This window comes from Humulus lupulus, chromosome 8 (assembly GCF_963169125.1).
Source record: "Humulus lupulus chromosome 8, drHumLupu1.1, whole genome shotgun sequence".
Classification (NCBI taxonomy): Eukaryota; Viridiplantae; Streptophyta; class Magnoliopsida; order Rosales; family Cannabaceae; genus Humulus; species Humulus lupulus.
In genome coordinates this window covers 62,652,995-62,676,703 of record NC_084800.1, presented here as the reverse complement: position 1 = coordinate 62,676,703, position 23,709 = coordinate 62,652,995, and the positions used below count along the sequence as shown (strand labels likewise).

Genomic DNA, 23,709 nt, shown 5'->3' with positions numbered 1-23,709 from the left:
CCGAACTTAAACCCGTTATGACTAGACCGAACACTTACATCTCATGATCGTCTCATGTCGATAGCTCGAACCAATCCACCTTATAGTGTGGCTATATTAATTAATCACAATCATGCACCCAAAATATACAATTACGCCCACAGTGGCCAAATTACCAAGATATCCTCACAATGATAAATTCTCCCATATGCATGCATCCACCATCATATAATAATATAATTCACGTAAACATGCATATAATCATTAAATACTATAACAAATCAATTATGGCCCTCCCGACCTCCTAATCAAGGTCCTAAACCTTATTAGGAAATTTGGGGCATTACAGCTGGTGCCGGAGGTTGTGCCGGCCTCCTTGTGGCAGCATTCTTTCGCGGACGCCCACGGGGCCTGCGGGGAGGGACATGCACGTCCCTAGGAGGAGGAGCTTGGTTTTCACGCAGAGGCGGGGTCTGAGCCACCTGCGCCTATCCTTGCTAACTCCTCATTCCGCTTGTTGGCTTCTGCCAACTGCTGTTTCAGTTGCCGGTTCTCAAGTTCCACAATGGGAACATATCGCTCAGGATTGTATTAATACAAGATATTTTTTTTTAAAACAGTTAAGATATTGATTTTAAAATTGGTTAAATTTTGAAAAATATATTTTTTTTCAACCAATTCTTGTGAGTTATGAATGGTAAGAAAACTTGTATAAATATTTTGAGAATCTAGTATATGAAGTTTATGAATGATAATCAAATGTGATATTTTTTTTTTAAAGTGGTATGAAAAGATATCTCAAATTGATGTCATAATAACTAGTTATCCATTGTCTAAGTTACTTGGTAAATGGTTACTTAGTAAAGTTTTAAATTTGAAATTGATTTTTTTTTTAAACGAGTTACCTTTCTTTTTTAGCTTAAGAGTGTGGGATATTGGCGGCATACATACCTAAGTTCATGCTTCTGTTGCACTTAAATATCTAACTTATTTTTTGACGACATAAATACCTAACATTTATTTTTTGTTGCAATTGTTACTTTTTTCCGTTAATAGGACAATACCAAACTTTTTAAATATGGATATTGACGGCATAAATACATAAGTTTATGTAAGTGTTGCACTTAAATACCTAACTTTTATTTTTTGTAGCATAAATAATAAAAAAAATATTTATTATTTATACTACGAATATTAAAAGTACGGTATTTAAGTGCAACAATTACATAAACTTATGTATTAATGCCGCCAATATCCATATTTAAAAAGTTTGGTATTTGTTGCTTAACGAGAAAAAGTAACATTTGCAACAAAAAATAAACATTAGGTATTTATGTCGTCAAAAGAATAAATTAAGTATTTAAGTACAACAAAAGTATGAAATTAGGTATTTATGCCGCCAATATCTTTTAGGCATGAACTCAATTAATAATTTTTTGAAAAAGACGTCTGAGTAACCTGTTTCTGTGTTCTTAGTTTCAGAGTACATGCATGGTAAATAAATACTAATACTTTGAAAAAGATATCAAAGTAACAAGTTACCAATTTTTTCAATCCAGAGTGCATGGTAGTTGATTGTAGTGATAAAACAACAATTGTTTAATAAAATAAAAAATATACAAATTAAAAACAAATTATAAAATGTGACAGTAGCCAGTTACTATACTAGAAAAAAACCATATCTAAAAATCAAGAACAAAAATAAATAAATAAAAAATTATTGAAGAAGAAGTTGTGATCTATATACATTGACAAAGAATAGAAGTTGTGACCACTCCATTGACGAGAACAAAGAAGAAGTCGCGATCTCAAATATATAAATTATTCAACACTAAACTTTTCTTTTCCATAAATATATATTGGGAAGTCATATTCCATAATTTTAAAAGATTATATTAAAAGTGGTTATTTTTTATGTTTTTATATTTTTACGGTTCTTAAAATTTTATTTTCTTCTTAAAAAATATAGTTTTTTATTAACACCATAAATATATATCTGATTAGTGCACAAAAGTGTAATTTTATTGATCTTAAAGTTTAAAATAAATTTAAGTTTTAATTAATATATTATGAATATATTGTAATATATTTTATAATTAAAAATATTAGTGATAATTTAGTTTGTGTATAATTTTCAGGAAATAAAATATATTTTGGCATTAACAAAAAGAAAGAAGAAATGAAGAAGTTAAAACTGAAAAAGTAATTGGAAATTGGTAAATTTGCAATAAAAGAAGCCCAAGTGCATAGCTTCAGGTTCAGCCCAGCCCTTTTTATCTCTGTCTCCCGCGGCCTACCTCGCCAGGCCAGCTCCCCCAACCCGCCGCGTGGCGGGCTGTCCTTACGCCACGCGTCCCGGCTGCTGAAGGCCAGCCAGCTCCTGCGCCTGACCCGCTTACATCCCTGCCCGACCTGCTTCTGACCCGCGTGCCCAGCCCCTTGCCAGCCACGTGCTACGTGTTGCGTTTCTATTTGCTATGTTGGTGAACAGTAAAAAAAATGCAAAAAAAAAAACAATTTCTCAAAAACCAATCCACCTCAAGAAAATAAAAACAAAAATGTTGATGATGAAACTATAAATAATAATATTAATAATATAATTTAGTTTTGAATAAATATATTTTATTTATTTACAATCAAAATATATCTCTATTTTGCATTTTAATCGATTTTGACACTATAAATAGGAGATCATTTTATTTATTTTAAAAATAATTTTTAGAGGAAAAAAACCTATAACAATTTTTTATCACTTTTTATTCTCATCATTTTTATTTAGATTACTGTGAGGATGATGAGCATAATCGGTTAACTCTCTTTGAAGGATTATAGATAATCCTATATACAAAGTAAATTTATTTGTAACTTTGATTCAACATGCTTTAATTATTTAAATATTTGAGTAATATATGTTCTCTTTCTATTTTTTTTTTACGTTACTATCTTTATTTAAATTTATTAAATGTATATATATAATTAATTATTCTATTTCTATATATTTCTAATTAGTAAAAGTATTTCATTGTGACCAAAATACTCATAAATTTTGGGCCCAAACGTGGTCAGAATGGGTTTGTGGTTGACGAGATCGGAATTGCTTCGGCTTTCACATAGCTGAAGGTTAATCTAGATTTTATGATTTTATTTAGATATTTAGATTGATGATGATGATACATATTGGCTTAGGTCGTTGATGATGATGATGAAAGAAGTGGGAGGCTGGAGAAGATGATCTAGTTTTATGTTTGATATTTTTTCAGTAGAAAGTTTGACGTTTGATATTTGTTTGAGAGAAAGATTGAGAGTTTGATGATTTTATTTAGTATTTAAATTTGATGTTTTAATTTTCGTTTGATTTAGAATTGATTTGAGCTAAACATGGGTTTCATAGATTTAATCTGTAATTTTAATTTTGCTCTTTTAATTTAATTTTGTTTAAATTGTACTTAAGTTTTAATTAATTAATTAATATGTTTTTATTTTTTAAACTAAAATTTACATTTTTAATTTAATTTTTTTTATTATATTAAGAATAATTTAAAGTTCAATATTAAATAAAAATCAGGGATATTTAAATTATATTAAAAATTATTTGACCAAAATCTGGTCTGAGGTACTATCTTGATCCGGTTTGCAAAACAAATGACCTAATATATCTTTACTAAAATACAAAGTCGATAACAATATTTTAGAAAAATACAATGGTCAAACTAATATTTTACTTTTTTTTTTTGACAAAGCTAGTATTTTGCTTTTAAAAATTGCAAACAAAATTATATTTTTTAAATTTCTCCAATTTTAATTAACATGTGCTAATCTCATACGTGTCAATTGACAAACCTAAACCACATAAATACCATTTCTTTACATTTAATACACATAATTATCCTTTATTTAAAAAAAATGAGATTTATACTATTTTTCATATAATATTTGACTAAAATAGCCTTAATATATAAAAAAATATATTAACTTTTATTGACTTAAGATTTTAAAAGTATACTTATTTTAAGGTAAAAAAAAATACGCACAAAGAATTACAAAGGATTTTTTTACATTTTAAAAAAAGAAATTTAAAATATAAACAAAAACCAAAAATAGTAGTTTACGATTTCCTTAAAAATTCAAAAGTGTAAACAATTTGTTTATATTATATTTAAATTTGAAATAATAAACAAGTAATTTACAACTTATATTTAAGTTGGTTTGAAATTATAAACAAGTAGTTTACATTTATATTTTTTCCTATCATTTTAGATTTTTTTTATTGAAAAATAATCACATTAATTTGAATAGACATTAAAAAATATAATTATGTTTCAATTTGAAATGACAAACAAGTGTTTTCATTATCATAGATTTTATGCTTGTAGAGTAAAACAAATATTTTTATTTATTTACAACAAAATTGTAAACAATGAGTTTATAATTTAATAAAGTAAGAATAAATTATTTATGAGTTTATATCTTATAGAGACAATGCAAATGTTTATTTAACAAAATGTAATTAATGAGTTTATTCTTAAAATTGTAAATAATAAATTTATTTTGCAATAATTTATTTTAATTTTTTTAAAACTTTATTAACGTTATATTTAAAACTATTAGTATTAATTGATATAACAAATTTTTTATTATTATTTTTTGAAAAAAATTGAAGGACAATAATAATTTATATTTAAAAATATGAACAAATAAATTATATTAATTTGAATGAGATATTAAGAGACTATTAGAGGATTTAGAATTGAAAAATTTGGAAAAAAAATCAAAGTGTGAGAGTTTGAAATAATTAAATTATTCAAAAATGATAATTTGAAAATTTTACTATATAAAGAAAAGGTATTTATAAGAAAAAATAAAAAAGTGAGTAATTTTATTTGTGGCCATTGCAGGCCCAACCCATGTGGCAACGTTACATGGAGGGCATACTTCAATGCATTATCCCAAGTCATCCAACGGTGATTGCAGAACGCAGAGTGTGCAGAGGTGAGGTAAATAAAGATGAACCACTAGCGATGGAAAGGCAGAAGGGCACCGAAACGTCGTCGTACAGGTCAATTTATTAGGACGGGGAACAAACCCTAATTAGGAGTTGGCGGACAAGAAAGCATTACATTACATATACAAAACAAGCACTACCACCACCTTCCAAGTCCCAGCTCCTCCATCTTCCATGGCCGATGGTTCAGTTCTCTTGAAATCCAACCTTTCTTCATCTTACACATGGGCAAGTAAAGATTACTCTCTCTCTCTCTCTCTATCTTTCGGTTTATACTAATTAAATTATATCATACAACAATGGAGATGGATATGATGGTGATAATAGTAAAAGGTTTGAGCAGGAAGATAATGTGGGGGAAAATGGGTGTGGGAAAATCAAGGAAGAGGGCCTCAAGTCCTTGACAAAGTACAGCCATTTGTGACTTTCGCAACCTCTTCCACAACAAAATTAGCAATTTAGGCTATATGGGTTGATTAAAAAGGCGTGGGTCGCATTCTAATATTGAATGCCGATCTAGAATTCTCCCAACATTACTTCTACACCCGTTTCCCCCAATTTTTTCCTGCATTGATCGAAACCTCCATTGCTGATCCTCCTTCTATGTGATGATGCCATATCAAGGTTTTGTTTTTGTAGTGGTTTGTTCTTAATAACTCTGTTTGGTTACAAGAACTTCTAATGTATTCTATTTTGTGTCAGTAGAGCTAATTTTGATGTACTTTTCTAATCAAACAAAACACAACTTTAACTAACAGAACCCTAAACACACACTCTCTCTCTGTGTGGCAAGTTTTCATTATTTGATTAACTTTTAAGTGTTTTCAGTGGATTAATTACTGCAGTTCTCATGCTATTTTCAGGCATCATTTTGACTTGTTTATTGGAGGTTTATTCTTCAGGTGATTGATGTTTGGTGACTGCTGATTCCCACTTCTTATCAATTGTTGGAGGAGAGATATGATGATGGTCTAGTATTGTATATAAATAATCTCTTGTGTTATTTGGTAGCATTTTTGTTAACCATTGAACCTGAAATGTTGATATGTAAGTTATACATTGGAATTCATTGAAGGGTGTCCTATAGTTTTCTAAGCATTTTCTCTGGGAATGATTTGTACTTGTAGGACTCAAGGAATTAATGACCACTTTTTGTACAAGAAGAAAGAAACAGTGAAATATAATGACAATACCTCTTGTTTACTTTGGATATTTGCTTAAATAAATGGGTCCTGATGATAAATAGTATTGATTTTCAGCCATCTTGGGGCACAAGATAAGATGGTTCTTTATTTTAACCTTTGAGGGCATTAAGGGATAGCTCTCGCTAATTAAACTTAGTTTTGGATTAAAAAAAATGGCAGTTTCCATAAATTTTTTTACCAAGAAGTATATTACGAACGATGGTTGATCAGTGGTTTGGTTCATAAAAAATAGAACAGTTATATGTATGCTTATTTCTTGAGTTTATTTTCACTCAATCAGTACTCTGCTTTTAGTATCGTAACAGGAAAAGGTCACTGAAACGAATTGCGTGTTTGGTGTAAATCAGGATCAATGGAGTGCCACTCCAATATACTATATTCCAGGATCCAGCAGGGCTGGTTGGCTTGGCGTTTGGGACACTTTCATTGGCATTTTATCAACATTTCAATGATGTGGTTGGTTTGTTTGAACCAATCTTGAATTTCTATTGCCAAAAATATGTGATCTACTTTCCACTCGTTGGACTGTGGTGTTGGTTTTGTTGTTTATTACTTAATACTTGGCACAAAAGTGATTGTTGACCAAAAGTGGCTAAAAAGAACAATTTTTTTCCCCTCTTTTTTGTTTGGATGGGATAAAAGAACTTGTTATTTAAGTTAATACAGTATGCTTTTTATTTCATAAACAAAACACATTTCAATACCGTCCACTCCACTCATTAAGTGGTTAAGATGGTCCTAGCAACCTATTCAGTAGTGGCCAGTGTCCACTAGTTGACTTAATATTTAAATTTCTGTGAAGTGGGGTTTCTAGTAATATTTTGGTACTATTATTGCACTACACCAACTGCATGGAAGCATAAAACAAAAATTATTATTATTATTAATATTATTTTCCATTTGAATCATCTACATGATAAATGTGCCATTTTTTCATGCTTGGATTATGATGAAAATTAGTGCTTGTGATGAAAGAAAGAGCTTTCCCACCCTCTTGATTGGTTAGTATTTGATTATAATATTTTAATCAGTACATTATAATATATTTTTATGTGACATTTCTTTAATTAAGTTCATAACATGAGTTTAGCAGTATTGTTATGCATGGAGCACATATGGTTTAAGCATTACATACTAAATTACTAATACTTGGACCACCCAACATTAAATTAAATTTCTATGCAAGTCTATCTGAATTAGTTGTGGTGTCTAACATGTGTGATGTTCTTTTAATATTTTTCATAATTTAAGAATTTGATGAATCGCTCTTTAGTTTTATTTTTGCTCTAATGTCAGTAAAAATCATGTCAATATTAAACATAAAGTCATTCTATATAATCCCATCCTTTCGAAGAGAGCAAAAAAAAAAAAAAAAAAGAAAAAAAAAAAGAAAAGAAAAGAATCTGCATGTATTGGTCAACTAATAATAATAATAATATTAATAATAATAATAATAGTAGTGTCTCTCTTCAATGAAATACATTTTTTGTCTACATGTTTGGTGGATTATTCATACGAACATAATATTCATATACATGTATATATGGAATTTGTGGAAACGTATGTATTCGAATCTGTATATAAATATACATGTTCTATTGATAATCATCTATGCACATGTTGACGTAGTTATATTGCTCTCGATGAAAACAAATGTCCAAATCTAGCCACATCCGAAAATGAAAATATGTAAACAAATTCAAACAAAGTTGGCTTAATTAGGTGATTTTATATGTACGTATATCTAAATATTTCCAATTAATATACAAATATTACTCGAAAATTAAGAACCATGAAAATTTAGAGGAGTTTTAATGGAGGAAATTAATTAAATAGATGGAGAAGAATTTCACGCAACAACACAATTCATCCGTGAGTCACCAAACTACTTTTTGTTCTTATGCAGAAACCAAAATCCCATATATTTATTAATTCTTCCTTTTATCGTTGGCTTCTTTTTATTACACTATCTATAATTGTTTATATTGATAAATTAGCAAATTTATTTTCTCTGGCTTCCAATTTTATTTATAGCAAACTTACCAAATTATTACGAAAATTAACAGAAGATCAGAGCACAAAGAAACATTGAAATTTAATTAAGGAGACAATAAACTTAAAGGTCCATTTTCAAGATAGCCAATGGACTAATATTAGATGGTGGTGGGTTTTCCACCCACTTAATTAAATCACAGCTACACGTACAAAATCCATGCTACTACTGTCGCTGTTATATACTTTTTTTTTACCTTTCTTTTTTAATTTTTTTCGTATTTTTTCTCACTAAAAATAATAATATGCAAATTACGAATATATGGCTGAACCCATTTAACTCATGAAACCCATTTTTCAGCTGAGCCAAAAAAGAATAAAGAGTTGGGAGAAATGAAGATTGCGACTTTCCATAAATAATGCAAAACCATGCAGATATGTCACACATGTCTCATATTGACTAAATTTCTTTCACCTTGTGTCAATGAGTTTTAGCTTGACTAGATGCATTTAAAGGCTATCTTCCACTCAAAATATATGATCTATATGTTCATTTGCCTACCAACGAAAGTCAAAAGATTAAAAAATAGGGTTTATATTATGTTTTTTTTACGATTAATAATTTGGATTCTGTGTTTTAAAAAATTTATTTTTGGATATTATATTTTATAAAATAGTTTAAATAGACTTCTAAATTTTGTTACAATCAAGAAAAAATTGAATATAACAACACAATTTTTAAGTAGAATGTTTTTATTTTTGTTCTGAATTGTTAATTTGGTGAATTATTTGTGATTTTAGTTGAGAAAATTTTGACCAAAATAAGGTTTAGAGTTTTATTTGAACTATTTTACAAAATATAGGGTCCCAAAAATAATTTATCAAAACATAAAATCTAAATAAATAATTAGACAAAAAATATAGTAAAAAAAATATAAAACTTAAAAAGTATATAAAATAAGATAACAAAACAAAGTTTTTTTTTTCTTTTTCGTTTGAGATTTTGGCAAAAATAAATTAAAATCGAGTTCTCTTCCCTTATTTTCATTCTATTTTGGATCTAAATCGCGAGTACTAAACATTTCTTAACAAAATTGGATTCAAAAGCCTATGCACTAAATCATACATTTTGGTCGGTAGGGTACACAAAAAAGAAAAACCTAATAGAAAGACCAAAGCAGATTATTATTATCACAATAATAGTCCCAATATTTTTTTTCCTTCTCGTTTTGGTTGTGATTTTATGACTATGTTTTAATTGGACCCACCAAGACTATGGTTTCCTTTCCCCCACCATTTCTCCTTTTGAGCTTGCCCTTTTCCCTACAATTGGCATATATTTTTTTAGTTTGAAAAAAAAATATGGCATTAAAATAAAAATAAATAAGAATTGGACAAAATGATAATTACTTGTATAATCCAGAAACACTGGGCATAAAATGCCAAATCTATAATTCTGACTATTGAATCTCCGCCCTTCCTTCCTTATCACACTCACCTCTCACTCTATATCTCATTCTCTCCTTTTGTTATTTATTTGGTTTTTCACAATATTCTTATTTTCTTTTCTTTTCTATTTTTTTTTTCTTTTCCCTACTCTCAATATCTCCTTCCTTCGCTGTTATTCCGTCTTCGTTATCCAATCTCTAAAACCCACCTCAGACTCTCAGAGCGGCCCTCTCTTCATTCATTCATGGCATCTCAATAAATTTTTCAATTGCTCTAAAACCCACCTCTCTGGTTTGGTTTCTCAATTCCGAGACTAAGAGTGTTATCTACTATTACTATTGCTCTTTCCTTATCGTATCTGTACTTTCACAGTGCAATAAAGAAAGTTTCCTTTACTTTCCTTCAATCCCGAGAGCTTTTCTTCTACTTGGTAACTATTTGAATAGCTCCTCTGTTTTTTCTGACCTTCGTTTCAGATTCTAATGTCGTTTTTTATTTATTTGACTGGAAAGTTTGGTCCATTTCTTTGGTGGGTATTGAATGCTTTATCCTTAAAACTACTTGGTGGCTTGTGCTTTACACCTTTTTTTTCATTACTATATATGGATATGGAGTTGTTTTTAGTATATAACATCTTATAATTTGAATACAGGTGCACCTAATCTCTTACAGTTTCTTCAAGCTTCGAACTCATTCAATCAAGCAGAAGCTCAAAAATGGCGCCAAAGAACAACCGTGGAAAGGCCAAGGGAGACAAGAAGAAGAAAGAAGAAAAGAGTAAGTGTAAATTCAATCAGTTGTATATGTTTCGTATTTTGCTTATTTTTATAACACACTAAAATTTAACATTTTCTTTTTAAATAATTACAGTTCTTCCTGTAGTTATGGACATGACCGTGAATCTTCCTGACGAAACCCATGTTATTTTAAAGGTATAACATTAATATATTGGTATTATTATAATTATTAGTAATTTTTAATTCAAATTTTCATGGCTTTTCTGCTGGAACCATTAGCTACTGGCAACTCAGCAAAATTATTTATTATTTGACTTGGTCACTCGCACAAACAAGCCAGTGCTTAAAAATTCTGTTTGTCACTCACTCTGTTTGTATAGCATGTTCTTCTCTTCTGTAGCTAACTTTCACTCTCACATGGCTATATAACAAAAAAAGAAAAAGAAAATCAAAAGTTAGATTTATTGGTCGGTTTCGAATCTAATACCATAGGCTCCAAATTTGGATGCCACTCCATAATGGAACATTTAGTAACCAAAGAAGAAAACTCATGAACTCTCTCTCATATTAATTATAAGCATAATGTACCAGTTATATACTTGAATGGATACGCCTTTGGATTTGTGTCTTTTATGATGATTATTATTTATGTTTGTGATGGGCTAATTGGGACAAAAATGCACTCTTAAACAGGGAATATCGACGGACAGGATCATCGATGTTCGCCGATTATTATCGGTTAACATAGAAACTTGTAACGTCACTAATTTTACTCTATCCCATGAGGTAATTTACATATTCTGAAGATATTTACATTATTTTCAGTACCGAGGAGAAACATGGTGCTTTTGGTTGCCCATTTTAGTGCATTGTCAATTATGGGCTTATATATGATATGTTAAAAAATTGGTAATGTCGTCAAAGTCCATTACCAAGGTCAAAGTTATAATTAAACCCTTTTGGTATATGTCCTTAAAAAAAAAAATACCCTTTTGGTATACTGCTCTGTCCTCGTGACATGTGGCTCAAAATGTAGGAAAATAATGATGACTGCCACAAAATATCCACGCCCTAAAAACCACGAGGATGAGGAAAAAAAAAAGTGAAAAGCCTATTGTGATAATGTGTGATCATCATAACCTAGCGTAATAATTAAATTATCATTAAGCCTATGCTTAAGTTAATGTAATAATTTAATGATAATTTACTGCTCTTAAATGCACATTAAACTTTCTATATATATTCAATTTTTGCAAGGTTAAAATGGACATTTCAAGTATTGAGCAACTATTTTGTTACAGGTAAGGGGGCCCCGCTTAAAAGATACGGTGGACGTCTCTGTACTGAAACCCTGTATTCTAACATTGGTGGAAGGTACATAACACTATTAATTATATCAACCCGAATTTACATACGACGTCGTTTGGGTCAAGTTTTAACTTCGAAACGGCGTCGCCTCTCCGTCTTCCTCCCTCAGTAATCACACTTATACGACATCGTTGCCCTGGCTTTCTTATCGATACGGTGTCGTTTTCTTCTCGATCAATTTCTCAGTCCCGCTGTTTTTTTTTGAGCAGAGGATTACGATGACGAAAGCGCTACGGCGCACGTTAGACGAGTGCTGGACCTCGTTGCCTGTACGACGAGCTTCGGTGCTTCGCCGGCCGGGAAGGACCAGAACACTAGGCCCGATGCTTCGGTTTCAGCCGGAGGTGGCAAAGGTGCGTCGGGTGCGCAGGATAAGAATGCCAAGAAATCCACCACCGCCAAGCCTCAAGGCTCTTCAGGGGCCACCAAGCAAGATGTGGCGGCGGTGGATTCAGAGGCCGATGTGAGCCACTCGTGTCCTAAGCTTGGCGCCTTCTATGAGTTTTTCTCTCTCTCCCACCTCACTCCTCCACTGCAATGTATGTACTCCTCTCTCTTTAACTATGTATATAAATCATATAAGTATGTATTTGTAATGCATGTTGATCTGTACATAATTTTTACAAAAATGATTGGAAATGGCTTTGAACATTTCAGTTATAAAGAAAGTGATGAGACGGCAAATCGACGAGATTTTGGTGGATGATCATCTTTTCTCTATGGATGTAAATTTCTATTCCTCTTAAACGAGAATTTAATTATGAACTTTCTTCTCTTTTGGTTTTGAATTTGAGTTAATGTGTTTGTTTAATTGGTGAAGGTGAAACTTTGCAATGGAAAAGTTGTTCACGTGGAAGCTTGTAGGAAAGGGTTCTACAGCGTTGGGAAGCAGAGAATTCTGTGTCACAACCTAGTTGATTTATTACGACAGCTTAGTAGAGCTTTTGACAATGTTAGTTTCTTTCGTTTTCTATGATTATTACGTTGTTTTTAGAAGAACTACAAGAGTCTGAGTAGTTAGATGTCTCATTTTCTTTTTCATATTCCAGGCTTATGAAGATCTTATGAAAGCATTCTCAGAACGTAACAAGGTATATAAATAAACTTGCATTTTGTGTTATTTGTCATAGACTTTACAATGTTATTTTACATCAAGCAAGCTTTGTTTTACCTTCCCTGCAGTTTGGCAATCTTCCTTATGGCTTTAGAGCCAACACATGGCTTGTACCGCCTTTCGCAGCCCAGTCGCCACCAGTTTTCCCTCCGCTCCCTGTAGAGGATGAAACTTGGGGAGGAAATGGTGGTGGGTTAGGAAGAGATGGAAAAAGCGACCTCATTCCTTGGGCCAATGAGTTTGCTTTCGTTGCATCTATGCCTTGCAAGACTCCCGAGGAAAGGCAGGTTCGAGATAGGAGGGCATTCCTTATTCACAGCCTATTTGTTGATGTCTCCATTTTCAGAGCCATTAAAGCCATCCGTCTTGCAATGGACAAACCAGATTTGATCTTTCCAGTTGCAGACAGTAATATTCTATGTACTGAAAATGTTGGGGACTTGAGCATCACAGTATTGAAGGATGCTTCAAATGCAAGCAGTAAGATAGATACTAAAATTGATGGCTTTCAAGCATTTGGAGTTGATAAGAAACATCTAGTTGAAAGAAATCTTCTGAAGGGGATTACTGCTGATGAAAATACTGCTGCTCAGGTAAGATTTTTGTGAATTGCTGCTATGAATTGTTATTCCATTTGTAACTGCGGTTGCTTTAGTTGATTTTTACTAAAGGGTTGATAGAGACTTTACCTTGTGTGTGCAGGATGTTGCTACTCTGGGGGTTGTGAATGTAAGATATTGTGGTTACATTGCAGTTGTGAAAGTTGAGGGTAAGGATAAGAAAGCCATTTCTCCATTTCAGAGCAGTGAGTTTCTTGATCAGCCTGAAGGTGGTGCCAATGCCCTTAACATTAGCAGGTACAAACTTTTTGAACATTATGGTATAATCCACATAATCTGACGTGGTTTTGTACCCAAAATATATTTGGTCTTGTGATTATAGAACATTTGAGCGAATCTCACTATATGTTTTTTTTTGAAGATGACTATATGTTTTTATTTGATCCTAACTGATGTTACTTGGTCTCATAATCTCGTTATTTCTCCTTTCTGTACGACTGTACCTCACTAGTACCTTTGTTCTTGTAGTTTGAGATTACTACTGCATAAAACACCAGCTTCAGAGCATAATAAGCTTACATCTGATTTGCAAACTTGGGATCTTGAAGAGCTTTCTGCTTCCCGTGCTTTTGTTGAGAAACTGTTAGAAGAAAGTCTTGTGAAACTGGAGCAAGAGGACGTAAAGTTGGACCAATTTGTAAGATGGGAACTTGGAGCCTGCTGGATACAACACTTGCAAGACCAAAAAAATACGGACAAAGATAAGAAACCATCCAGTGAGAAGGCTAAGAATGAGATGAAGGTTGAGGGACTTGGGACACCTCTTAGGTCCCTTAAGAACAAGAAGAAATTAGATGGAAACAATGTGAAAATGCAACTCGAGAAACCTGATGGCATTACTGCAGAAGCTGAAGGTGCCACGTCACCTTCTATAGAGTCTCATGCTGAAATCAGTGCCAAGGAAAACGAGCTTGCTTTGAAGAGATTGTTGTCTGATGGAGCCTTTACTCGATTGAAAGAATCTGATACTGGGCTTCATTGCAAGGTAATATATTGCAGGTGAACTTTATGACACCTCTTCTTTCTACTCTGCAGTGGGAATAACCTATTATTTATTTTGGCAGTCTCTTCAAGAACTAATTGACTTATGCCAGAAGTATTACTTGGAAGTTGCTCTTCCCAAACTGGTAATTACTGAATATGTTTTGGTTAAATGTCTTTATTTTTCTGCATGTAATATGTTATGGTGATTATTGTTTCTAGTACTTTTATATCTATACAGGTAGCAGATTTTGGTTCGTTGGAACTTTCACCAGTTGATGGTCGAACCTTGACCGATTTCATGCATACTAGGGGTCTGCGGATGCGTTCTCTGGGACATGTTGTAAGTGCCTTGTGCGAACCTTGACCCTTTGTTTTTTAATTCACACCTTCGTATATTATTATCTACCTTAGAGAACTTTTTTTTTTTGTCATCTACATTTCAGAAATGGCTGTTTCCCATAATATTTCAAACGGCTTTATATTTTTCTAGTAATATTCATTTTATCCTCATCATCATTTCTCTTGTAGTCGTCCAAAGAATTTATTTCCCTGATAATAGGGAGAATAGTTAATAATTGTTCAGTGAAATTCTGATTATGCAAGTCTTCCCTTTGAATGATTATTGCTTTTGATTTTATACAGGTAAAGCTTTCAGAGAAGCTGTCTCATGTACAGTCACTTTGCATTCATGAGATGATTGTAAGAGCCTTTAAGCACATTCTTCAGGCAGTAATTTCTGCTGTTGAAGACAATGAGAAAATGGCTGTATCTATAGCTGCTACATTGAATCTGATGCTTGGGATTCCTGAAAATGATGAATTTAATAAGCCTGGCCATGTCCATTCTCTCGTGTGGAGATGGCTTGAAGTATTCTTGAGAAAGCGATATGACTGGGATCTGAGCAGCTTTAATTACAAAGACTTGAGGAAATTTGCAATCTTACGTGGTCTATGTCACAAGGTAGATACATTTGTTTGTTTATCTGACTTGGGGCATGGGCATTTAACGTGCCTTACTTTGCATGTCATGAGAAGCTTTAAGTCATATCTGGTAGCTATTAATGGATTAATAGTGCTGTCATTTGTTTACCTTTTTTTTTCTTTTTTCTGGAATACTATCTTTAGGTTGGTATCGAGGTAGTTCCTAGGGATTTTGACATTGATTCTCCTAACCCATTTGGAAAGTCCGACGTGGTCGGCCTAGTTCCAGTGCATAAGGTAATGAACTGGATATGATACTATTTTCCATCTTCATATTTTCACGTCAATGGATAAAAGTGTCCATTTTTTAATTTGGTTGCATTTCCTTTTATTTTCAGCAAGCTGCATGCTCTTCTGCGGATGGGAGGCAGCTATTAGAATCTTCAAAAACTGCTTTGGATAAAGGAAAACTTGAAGATGCAGTTACTTATGGAACAAAGGTGTTTGCTACTTGCAACTTTTTTTCCTATTTTCTAGTATATTACCAGCTTTACTTATTTGATGTTTGCAGGCTCTTGCAAAGCTAGTAGCAGTTTGTGGCCCATACCATCGGATGACTGCAGGAGCTTACAGCCTCCTTGCGGTAGTTTTATATCACACTGGAGACTTCAATCAGGTCCACCTATGATCCTTGTTTATTAGCTCCTAATTAATATAAACCTTCACTACAAGATCTAGAAAATGCCTTCTCCTAATTCATGATGATAAACATGTAAACATTTTCTCAGTAAGTTTACAAGTCTGGTTTTTTGTCCATTTTTTCAGGCTACAATTTATCAACAAAAAGCCCTGGATATTAATGAGAGAGAATTAGGACTTGATCATCCAGACACGATGAAGAGTTATGGGGATCTTGCTGTGTTCTATTACAGACTTCAGCATACAGAGCTAGCTCTCAAGTACGCTTTCTTTTTTCATATTCGTTAACTTTACAAATTATTTGCAAACTTTTCATGTTTAATTAAGTTACTGTAGTCTATGTTGCTAATTTTAATAATTTACTGTGAAGACATGCTAGATTTTGATAAATTATTTGAACTGAACTTCAAAAACTAGACTATTCATGGTGCTTGAATGAATATACACTGTGTCTGATATGTTCAATATTTACATATATTATGATCTTTATTTTCATTTAGTGATTGTTTAGATTTGTAGATATATTGGTAGATACTAGTACTACTTGATAAAAAGATTATGTTGTATAACATGTTCATTTTGATGACGTTTAGTTTTCTTTTGTCTGAAAATCTACATCTATTTGTTGATCAGGTATGTTAGACGTGCTCTGTATCTTTTGCATCTGACATGTGGTCCATCACATCCAAACACTGCTGCAACATACATTAACGTGGCTATGATGGAAGAAGGGCTTGGAAATGTGCATGTTGCCCTGAGATATCTTCACAAAGCCCTGAAATGTAACCAAAGGTTACTTGGGCCCGACCATATTCAGGTTTTGTACTGTTCATTGATTTGCTGAATTTTTACTCAATTATAAACTTGAAAGAATGCTAAATGTACTCTCTTTTGCACTCTTTAATCTCAATGCATGAATGACATGTGTATTCCACAAATCATGTATAATATTTATTTTGTAAAATATAAAATAATTGAATAATATCATGCATTGAAATAGGAGAGTGCAACCTGACAAAAATAAAATACAAATAGGAGAGTGCAACAGAGGGTGTAAAAGTGAAGAGTATTGCTAAGGGGGTGCCAGCATCACTTTCATTGGCACTCCTCAAACTTAAATTAGGTTTTCTGTTAATGAGTGTAATGGATGATCAGAAATGAACAGTATGCATGAACTGAAACTTCTCCTCATTTTTAACTTAAAAACTTTTTTTAATTGATTCTCCAGACAGCAGCAAGTTACCACGCTATCGCAATTGCTCTCTCGTTAATGGAAGCATACCCTTTGAGTGTTCAACATGAGCAGACAACCCTGCAAATTCTGCGAGCGAAGCTTGGTCCTGATGACCTGCGTACACAGGTAAGGAGAAGCATACCTTTTTGTTGGTTTGGATGAAGAATAAGAATAAGAGGGAGGAAGAAAAACTGAGGCATTAGAATCCTCTGGCCCATCATTTGAATTTTTCTAGTGGACAATGCCAATGATAGCTGGGGAATTGAGATCTTGACTTGATTAATTTTTAATTTTAAAATTTTTATAAATATTGATCTAATGAAATGATTTTATTAATTATCAAAGTTTAAGGCATATGCTATAATCAGTTTACATTTATGCTTTATTTATTTTTTCTACAAGAAATGTGATTATGATTTCCATTTCCTAATAATCCTAGACAATCTGAAATTGAAATTTTGTAAAAAATGCCTTAGGACGCTGCTGCTTGGCTTGAGTACTTTGAGTCGAAGGCTTTTGAACAACAAGAAGCTGCACGAAATGGAACCCGGAAGCCCGATGCCTCTATAGCCAGCAAAGGCCACCTTAGGTAAGTTGCCAGTACCTCTTATGATATAAATTAGTTATTGATGTTGCTAATTAACAGTTTGAATATTTTCTGCACTAATAATGTTGCTTACTTCAATAAATTTGACGTAGACAGTCTCCTGCCTGACTTTGTATTATTCTGCATTTTTGCTTATTGCAAGAATTTAAATTCAATTTGGTTGCATTTCCTCTTGGCTCTTACTGTAAAATTTAATGTGTTGTTCTAACTATCCAATTTCCAAGATGCTCTTTGCTACATGAGAGATGCTTGTCCATATTCTGTAAAAAATGTAAAAACTTGCATCCAATTAATGGTTTATGTGTTCACAAGTCAGCTACATGGAATGATAGTGACATGTGTGTTTAGAAATGGATCTTGGCTATCTTCATAAGTAAAACGTGTTGTTGTGCCCTGAAAAAAAAAACTGATTAGTCTCTTTTCAAGATACCAGGACGCTAGTTATATTAATTTTACCTTGAACCCAGTTGTATCGATGTGAACATAATTGTGCTTACTGCTTATGTGTTTTATGTTTGCAGTCACTGAAGTTTGAGCATAAGATGCAATTTTCCTTGCAAAACAGAATGTCTATTTACTAACGTGTTTTTTCTTCCCAATTTTAACTTGGCAGTGTATCAGATTTGCTCGATTACATTAATCCAAATCATGATGGGAAAGGCAGGGATGTGGTAGCCAGGAGGAAAAACAACTTCATGAAGGTACTATTTCATTTTTCCTTTTCTATTTTGTTTTATGGAAGTTCAGGCGAGCATTCAATCATTGCTAAATCGCCTAATCTAAGTAATTAACTCTTTTGCCATTGATACATGGAATAAAACTTATTTTAATATTTTTCTTAGTAATATGACAGCAAAAGATTTCTTTGTAACCGTGGCCTTCGTTGGATATTTTTAATAATAAAGTGAGAGAATGGAAAAAAAAGGGCGAAATAATGGGGTTCCAACAAGGTTGGTGCCCACTAAATGTAATCAAATAAGCTAACCAACAGGGAAAAAAAAAAAAGCTAAGCCTCATTGAAATCAGCAGACAAAATTTGATGAAACTTGGGGGTTCAATGCTTTGTTATTGATGCTTAGTTATTGAAAGCCATGAAAAGCCTATGTGTTAATAGAAGTATTTAGAAAAAATCTACTACAATCTATGATACATACCACACCTTAATGTAGGAAAAGCAAGAACCATATTAAGGATCCTCTTATTTTAAAAAAAGACCATCCTGGTTCTTTATCGTTGCCAAGTAAGAAAGGTAACCTTTTCTCAATGAGCAGTCACTTTTTAATACCAAAAAAGGCTTTGAGAGTGGTACTGATTCATTCTTGTATTGGCATCGGCATTCTCTGCTTTGTTCCAAGTCAATGCTTTTCATTTCTAATATATGTATACTTAACGTATTTCAATTTTCCCATCCAGTTGAAGGGAAAGTCTTACCAAACTGTCAGCACAGCAAGTTCTGATGAGTCTTCAAAAGAAACACCAAAAGAGACTTCGGATGAAGAAACACCTATTCTTGAACCACAAATCGACCCAGATGTCAGCCAGGAGACCACCTCTGCACCTGTTGAGCCTCAGCTATCTGTTTCAGAAGAGGCTACTGTGGAAAAGCCAAATGTTTCCACCGGGGCATCTTCTGAAGATCTTGCTGAAGGAGAAGAAGGATGGCAATCAGTTCAAAGGCCTAGATCAGCTAACTCTTATGGGCGACGTCTAAAGCAGAGGCGAGCAACTATTGGCAAAGTCTTTACTTACCAGAAGAAATATGATAATGAGATTGATTATCCTCCAGTGAAGAATAATGTTCAGAATAGTAGGCTTTACCTTTTAAAGAAAAGGACAGTATCTCACGGAGGTTATACAGATCATCATACTATCAATCCCTCTCAGGGTACTAGGTTTGGTCGAAGAATAGTGAAAGCTGTAACCTACCGTGTCAAGTCAATGCCTTCATCTACTAAACCTGCTACGCCAGACACGTCTAGAAATAGTGGTTCGGTTTTGGGTTCACCATTAGAACCTGGCCAAAGTGCTTCATTAAATGACATCATTAGTCTGAAAAATCCTATAGTTAGTCTTGGAAAATCTCCTTCATACAAGGAAGTAGCTTTGGCTCCACCAGGTAGTATTGTGAAGATGCAAGTTGGGATGACCCAAAATGTTCCAGACAACCTTGAACGTGATGTTGAAAAACATAAAGAGGAAACAAATGAAGCCAAGAGAAATGTCGAACCAATAGTTGCAGGTGTAGAAAATATACTTGAAGAGAAGAATGAGAATTCTGCAAATCATTTACAAGAGGAAACAAAAGTTGTTATAACAGAAGAACAGACTCATCCGGCTAATGCAGCCGATAAAAACCCTTCTTTGATAGTGTTTGAGAGCCTGGATGGACTTGGACCCAGCGGTGTTGAGGTTCGTGAAGTGGTGGAAGATAGTGTTCTCATTGATGGGTTGCAAAATTCTTTTGCTGTGCCAGACATGGGACTGCATGAAAAGAACTCGTCCAGCAGTTTTGAACACCAGGTTAATTCAAACCCCAACTTGCCTGACGCAGAGGAGTTGAAGGAAAAATCTTTGGCTGTAAATCCAGTTGATATTCGTACACTTACAAATAAGAAGCTGTCAGCATCTGCTGCTCCATTCAACCCTTCACCAGCCATTGCACGTGCTGCTCCTGTTTCCATGAACATTACTCTTCCTGTTGGTCCAGGTGGTGTTCCAACTATTGCTCCATGGCCAGTAAACATGAATCTTCACCCAGGGCCTGTCATATCTACTGTGAATCCAATGTGCTCCTCTCCTCATCATCATTACCCATCTCCTCCAACAACTCCAAACATGATGCAGCCATTGCCCTTTATGTACCCTCCTTTTACTCAACCACAAAGCAGTACTTTCCCAGGAACAAGCAGTGCGTTTCATCCCAATCATTTCCCATGGCAGTGCAATATGAACCTGAGTGTACCGGAATTTGTTGCTGGTCCAGTTTGGCATCCTGTGGAGTTCTCTGTCCCGACACCTGTTGTTGAGCCAATTGCTGATCCTGTATTGGAGCCAAAAGTACAGCCTGATGATTCTGCTCCAATTTTGCCAGTAGACATTGACAATATGGTGGAGGTAAAGAAAGAAGTGAACCTTCAAGCATCAGAGGCAGTGGGTAACATGAATGTAGTGGATGGAGTTGGGTCTGAGAATGGAAAGGAAAATGGCCCTCAAAAACTGGGAGGACCTGAAAATGCTGAAAACGAACCAAATAACTTCAGTAATGGAAAACCTGAAAGCAGTGATGTAAGCAAGATGGATGGTGAAAAGACCTTCAGCATTTTGATAAGGGGGAAAAGAAACCGAAAGCAGACTCTGAGAATGCCTGTTAGTTTGCTCAGTCGACCATATGGCTCACAGTCCTTCAAAGTTATATACAATAGAGTAGTCAGAGGGAGTGATCCTCCCAAGTCAACCAGCTTTTCTTCAAGTGAAGAATGCACAGCCAGTGCTACGTAGCCCCTTTGTCATTCTTGCCATCCGGGTATAACAGTCTATGAAAGAAGAGAGAAATATATACCTTCTATCATATGCCTAAAAGGGACAACACAGGACCGGATCTTCTTTGGCTTTCATATTCAAACATCTACTTTTTGAGTAAACGTAGTTCTTGCAAAAATTCAGGTTAGTTTTCTAATTTAACTTTGTTAGGGGGTTGTTATTATTCTAGTATAGGGTTTACAGACCTTTTCTCCTTTTTGCTGTACTTCCATGATCATGGGTTTAAGGCTCTATTGTTTCAGACCAATTTAAGAACAATTGCTCACTAACAAAGAGGGCTTAACCCTTCGTATAATGAATGTCCCTATAAAATCATGTGAGCTGATTAAAGGATTTCAACTGATTTGCAGACTCACAATGGAAATTTTCGCTTTTGGACTTCCACGGGCATTCTTGAGGTTACAATTTTGGCTTCATCAAACAATAGGAAAATTTGCTATTTTGGACCACAACATTTAATACTTGAATTAGTTTTTGTTTCTTTCTTCTTCCTTTCTCACAGCAGTGGTTTTTCCTAATAATATTTTGTATACGACCTCAAATTTTGTCTTTTTAGTTTTTTCTTTTTGTGTTTTAGACTGGCAAACAATATTTATTGATCAAGTTTGCCAATATCTGCGTTATTTTCTTATTGAATTTTTGGCAATGCAAAATAAGCTGTTTAAAATGGGGCCCTTAAAGCTTATAGATTCCTCGGAAGTCTTATCTGTATCTTATAAACAATTGCAAACTCCTCAAAACAATGATGCTGCTTCCATATGATATGGGTTATGTGAGATAGAATTGAATTACCTTATCTCATTTTCAGATCTTATCTTAGCAAGTAGCTCTCTCTCTCAGACTCATTTTTGGCTTTTCCTGAGACTGAAATGGACAAGGCAACTCTTTCTACTTGCAACCAAATCTCTCTCACAGAATATCAATTAACACATTCTTTACTAAATGCTGAATATAGAGCTTATCCAATATTCAAAATACGACAATATCTTAAAAGAAGGATAGAAGCAAGACGTATTCTCAAAATAAAAAATTAAAAAGATAGAAACAAAACATAATTGACTCCAAAAAGATAAAAACAAATAATAATAATAAGGAAACGACCAAAGAGTCAGAAAACAATTCCAAGGACTCGTGTTACCCTTGAGATCTTGAATTTTTGGAAGGAAAAATTCTATGTAGTATAATTTTATAACAATGATAAATATATTCAAAAGAAAATTTATAAAATTTTAGAAAAATATTTTCTTTCATTTTGTCTGAATTCGTTTTCTTCATATTTTTATTTTTTTTGCAAAATTCAAACAATACCTTAAAAGCTTTCCATAGAAAAAAAAAGTTATAATTATCTTTGGCCGGAAATTTACTTGGGGCAAATCCAATAGGACTGGAAAACAGAAAAATGGTGTACTTTGAACACAAAAATCAACCCAATGCAGCCACATATTCCTCCTCAAAATGATGCTGAACTACAGTTTCCCCACATATAAAAAAATAAAAACCAATTACTTAGCACCTCCACAATATATAATATATTATTTATATATTAATAAATTTATCATTTATAATTAAGAAATAATTTTTGTAATATTATACTTTTTACAAGTATAAAAATTTAATATTATAGTTTTACAATTAATTTTATTGATGTTTTTATTTTAATAATTTTTAATTTTTTAAAATTATTTTTATATTTATATTTGTTCATATTTGACTTGAGAAAACAAAATTAAAAATTGTTATCGAGTTTCATTTATTCTTAAAATATTATTATTTTTTATTTGAGAGTGTAAAAAGGGAATTTACATAAAAAAACTATAATTTACTAAAAATCATCATTTATACGATTACATGGTGAAATTAACATTTATACGGTTTTATGATTTTTTTTCTTCAATTTTACGAACTACCATTCTCATCCTGTCGACAAACACGGTGACATAAAACTTAAGAGGTTGTAGATGAGGAAGACCGAAGATGAAGAATGTCTTGATGCATCGCCAACAAACTGAGAGTTGTTGAAAAAGGTAATTAATGGATTTGTGTGGGAGGAATATGACTTTTTTTTTATTGTAGTGCAAGGAGTTGACTCATTGATGGAGCTCAAAACATTTCTGTACAAGAGTTTTATTGTTTAAATTATATTCTGCCTTGTGGTATGTATACGAATTAAAATTTTGTTTTCTCTGAAAATTGTACATGAGGTATATATATATATATTTCATCCGTTAATTGCAAGAAAAAATTACAAACATAAATTTA

General features: G+C 33.0%; 1 protein-coding gene and 1 long non-coding RNA gene across 3 annotated transcripts; both read left to right on the top strand.

The window, feature by feature from the left end:
• Positions 1–4,816: 4,816 nt before the first annotated feature.
• LOC133797505 (uncharacterized) lies at positions 4,817–6,226 on the top strand. Its single transcript, XR_009875662.1, has 2 exons — positions 4,817–5,213; positions 5,845–6,226. It is a non-coding gene; the product is annotated as an uncharacterized LOC133797505 (long non-coding RNA).
• A 3,527-nt stretch (positions 6,227–9,753) lies between these two features.
• On the top strand, positions 9,754–22,117 carry LOC133797504 (protein REDUCED CHLOROPLAST COVERAGE 1). Of its 2 annotated transcripts, none has more exons than XM_062235422.1 (25): positions 9,754–10,057; positions 10,280–10,404; positions 10,498–10,559; positions 11,058–11,150; positions 11,666–11,738; positions 11,942–12,271; positions 12,390–12,457; positions 12,553–12,684; positions 12,782–12,823; positions 12,915–13,439; positions 13,549–13,703; positions 13,935–14,451; positions 14,531–14,593; positions 14,689–14,790; positions 15,093–15,410; positions 15,575–15,667; positions 15,769–15,870; positions 15,942–16,046; positions 16,196–16,329; positions 16,703–16,886; positions 17,298–17,429; positions 17,780–17,892; positions 18,524–18,611; positions 19,324–21,573; positions 21,801–22,117. In XM_062235422.1, the coding sequence occupies exons 2-24, from the start codon at positions 10,344–10,346 to the stop codon at positions 21,406–21,408; spliced, it is 5,577 nt and encodes a 1,858-aa protein (XP_062091406.1). In that variant the 5' UTR covers positions 9,754–10,057; positions 10,280–10,343; the 3' UTR covers positions 21,409–21,573; positions 21,801–22,117. The 2 variants fall into 2 exon arrangements, with proteins under 2 accessions (XP_062091406.1, XP_062091407.1); XM_062235423.1 differs by having other exon boundaries at positions 9,754–10,156.
• Positions 22,118–23,709: the final 1,592 nt, after the last annotated feature.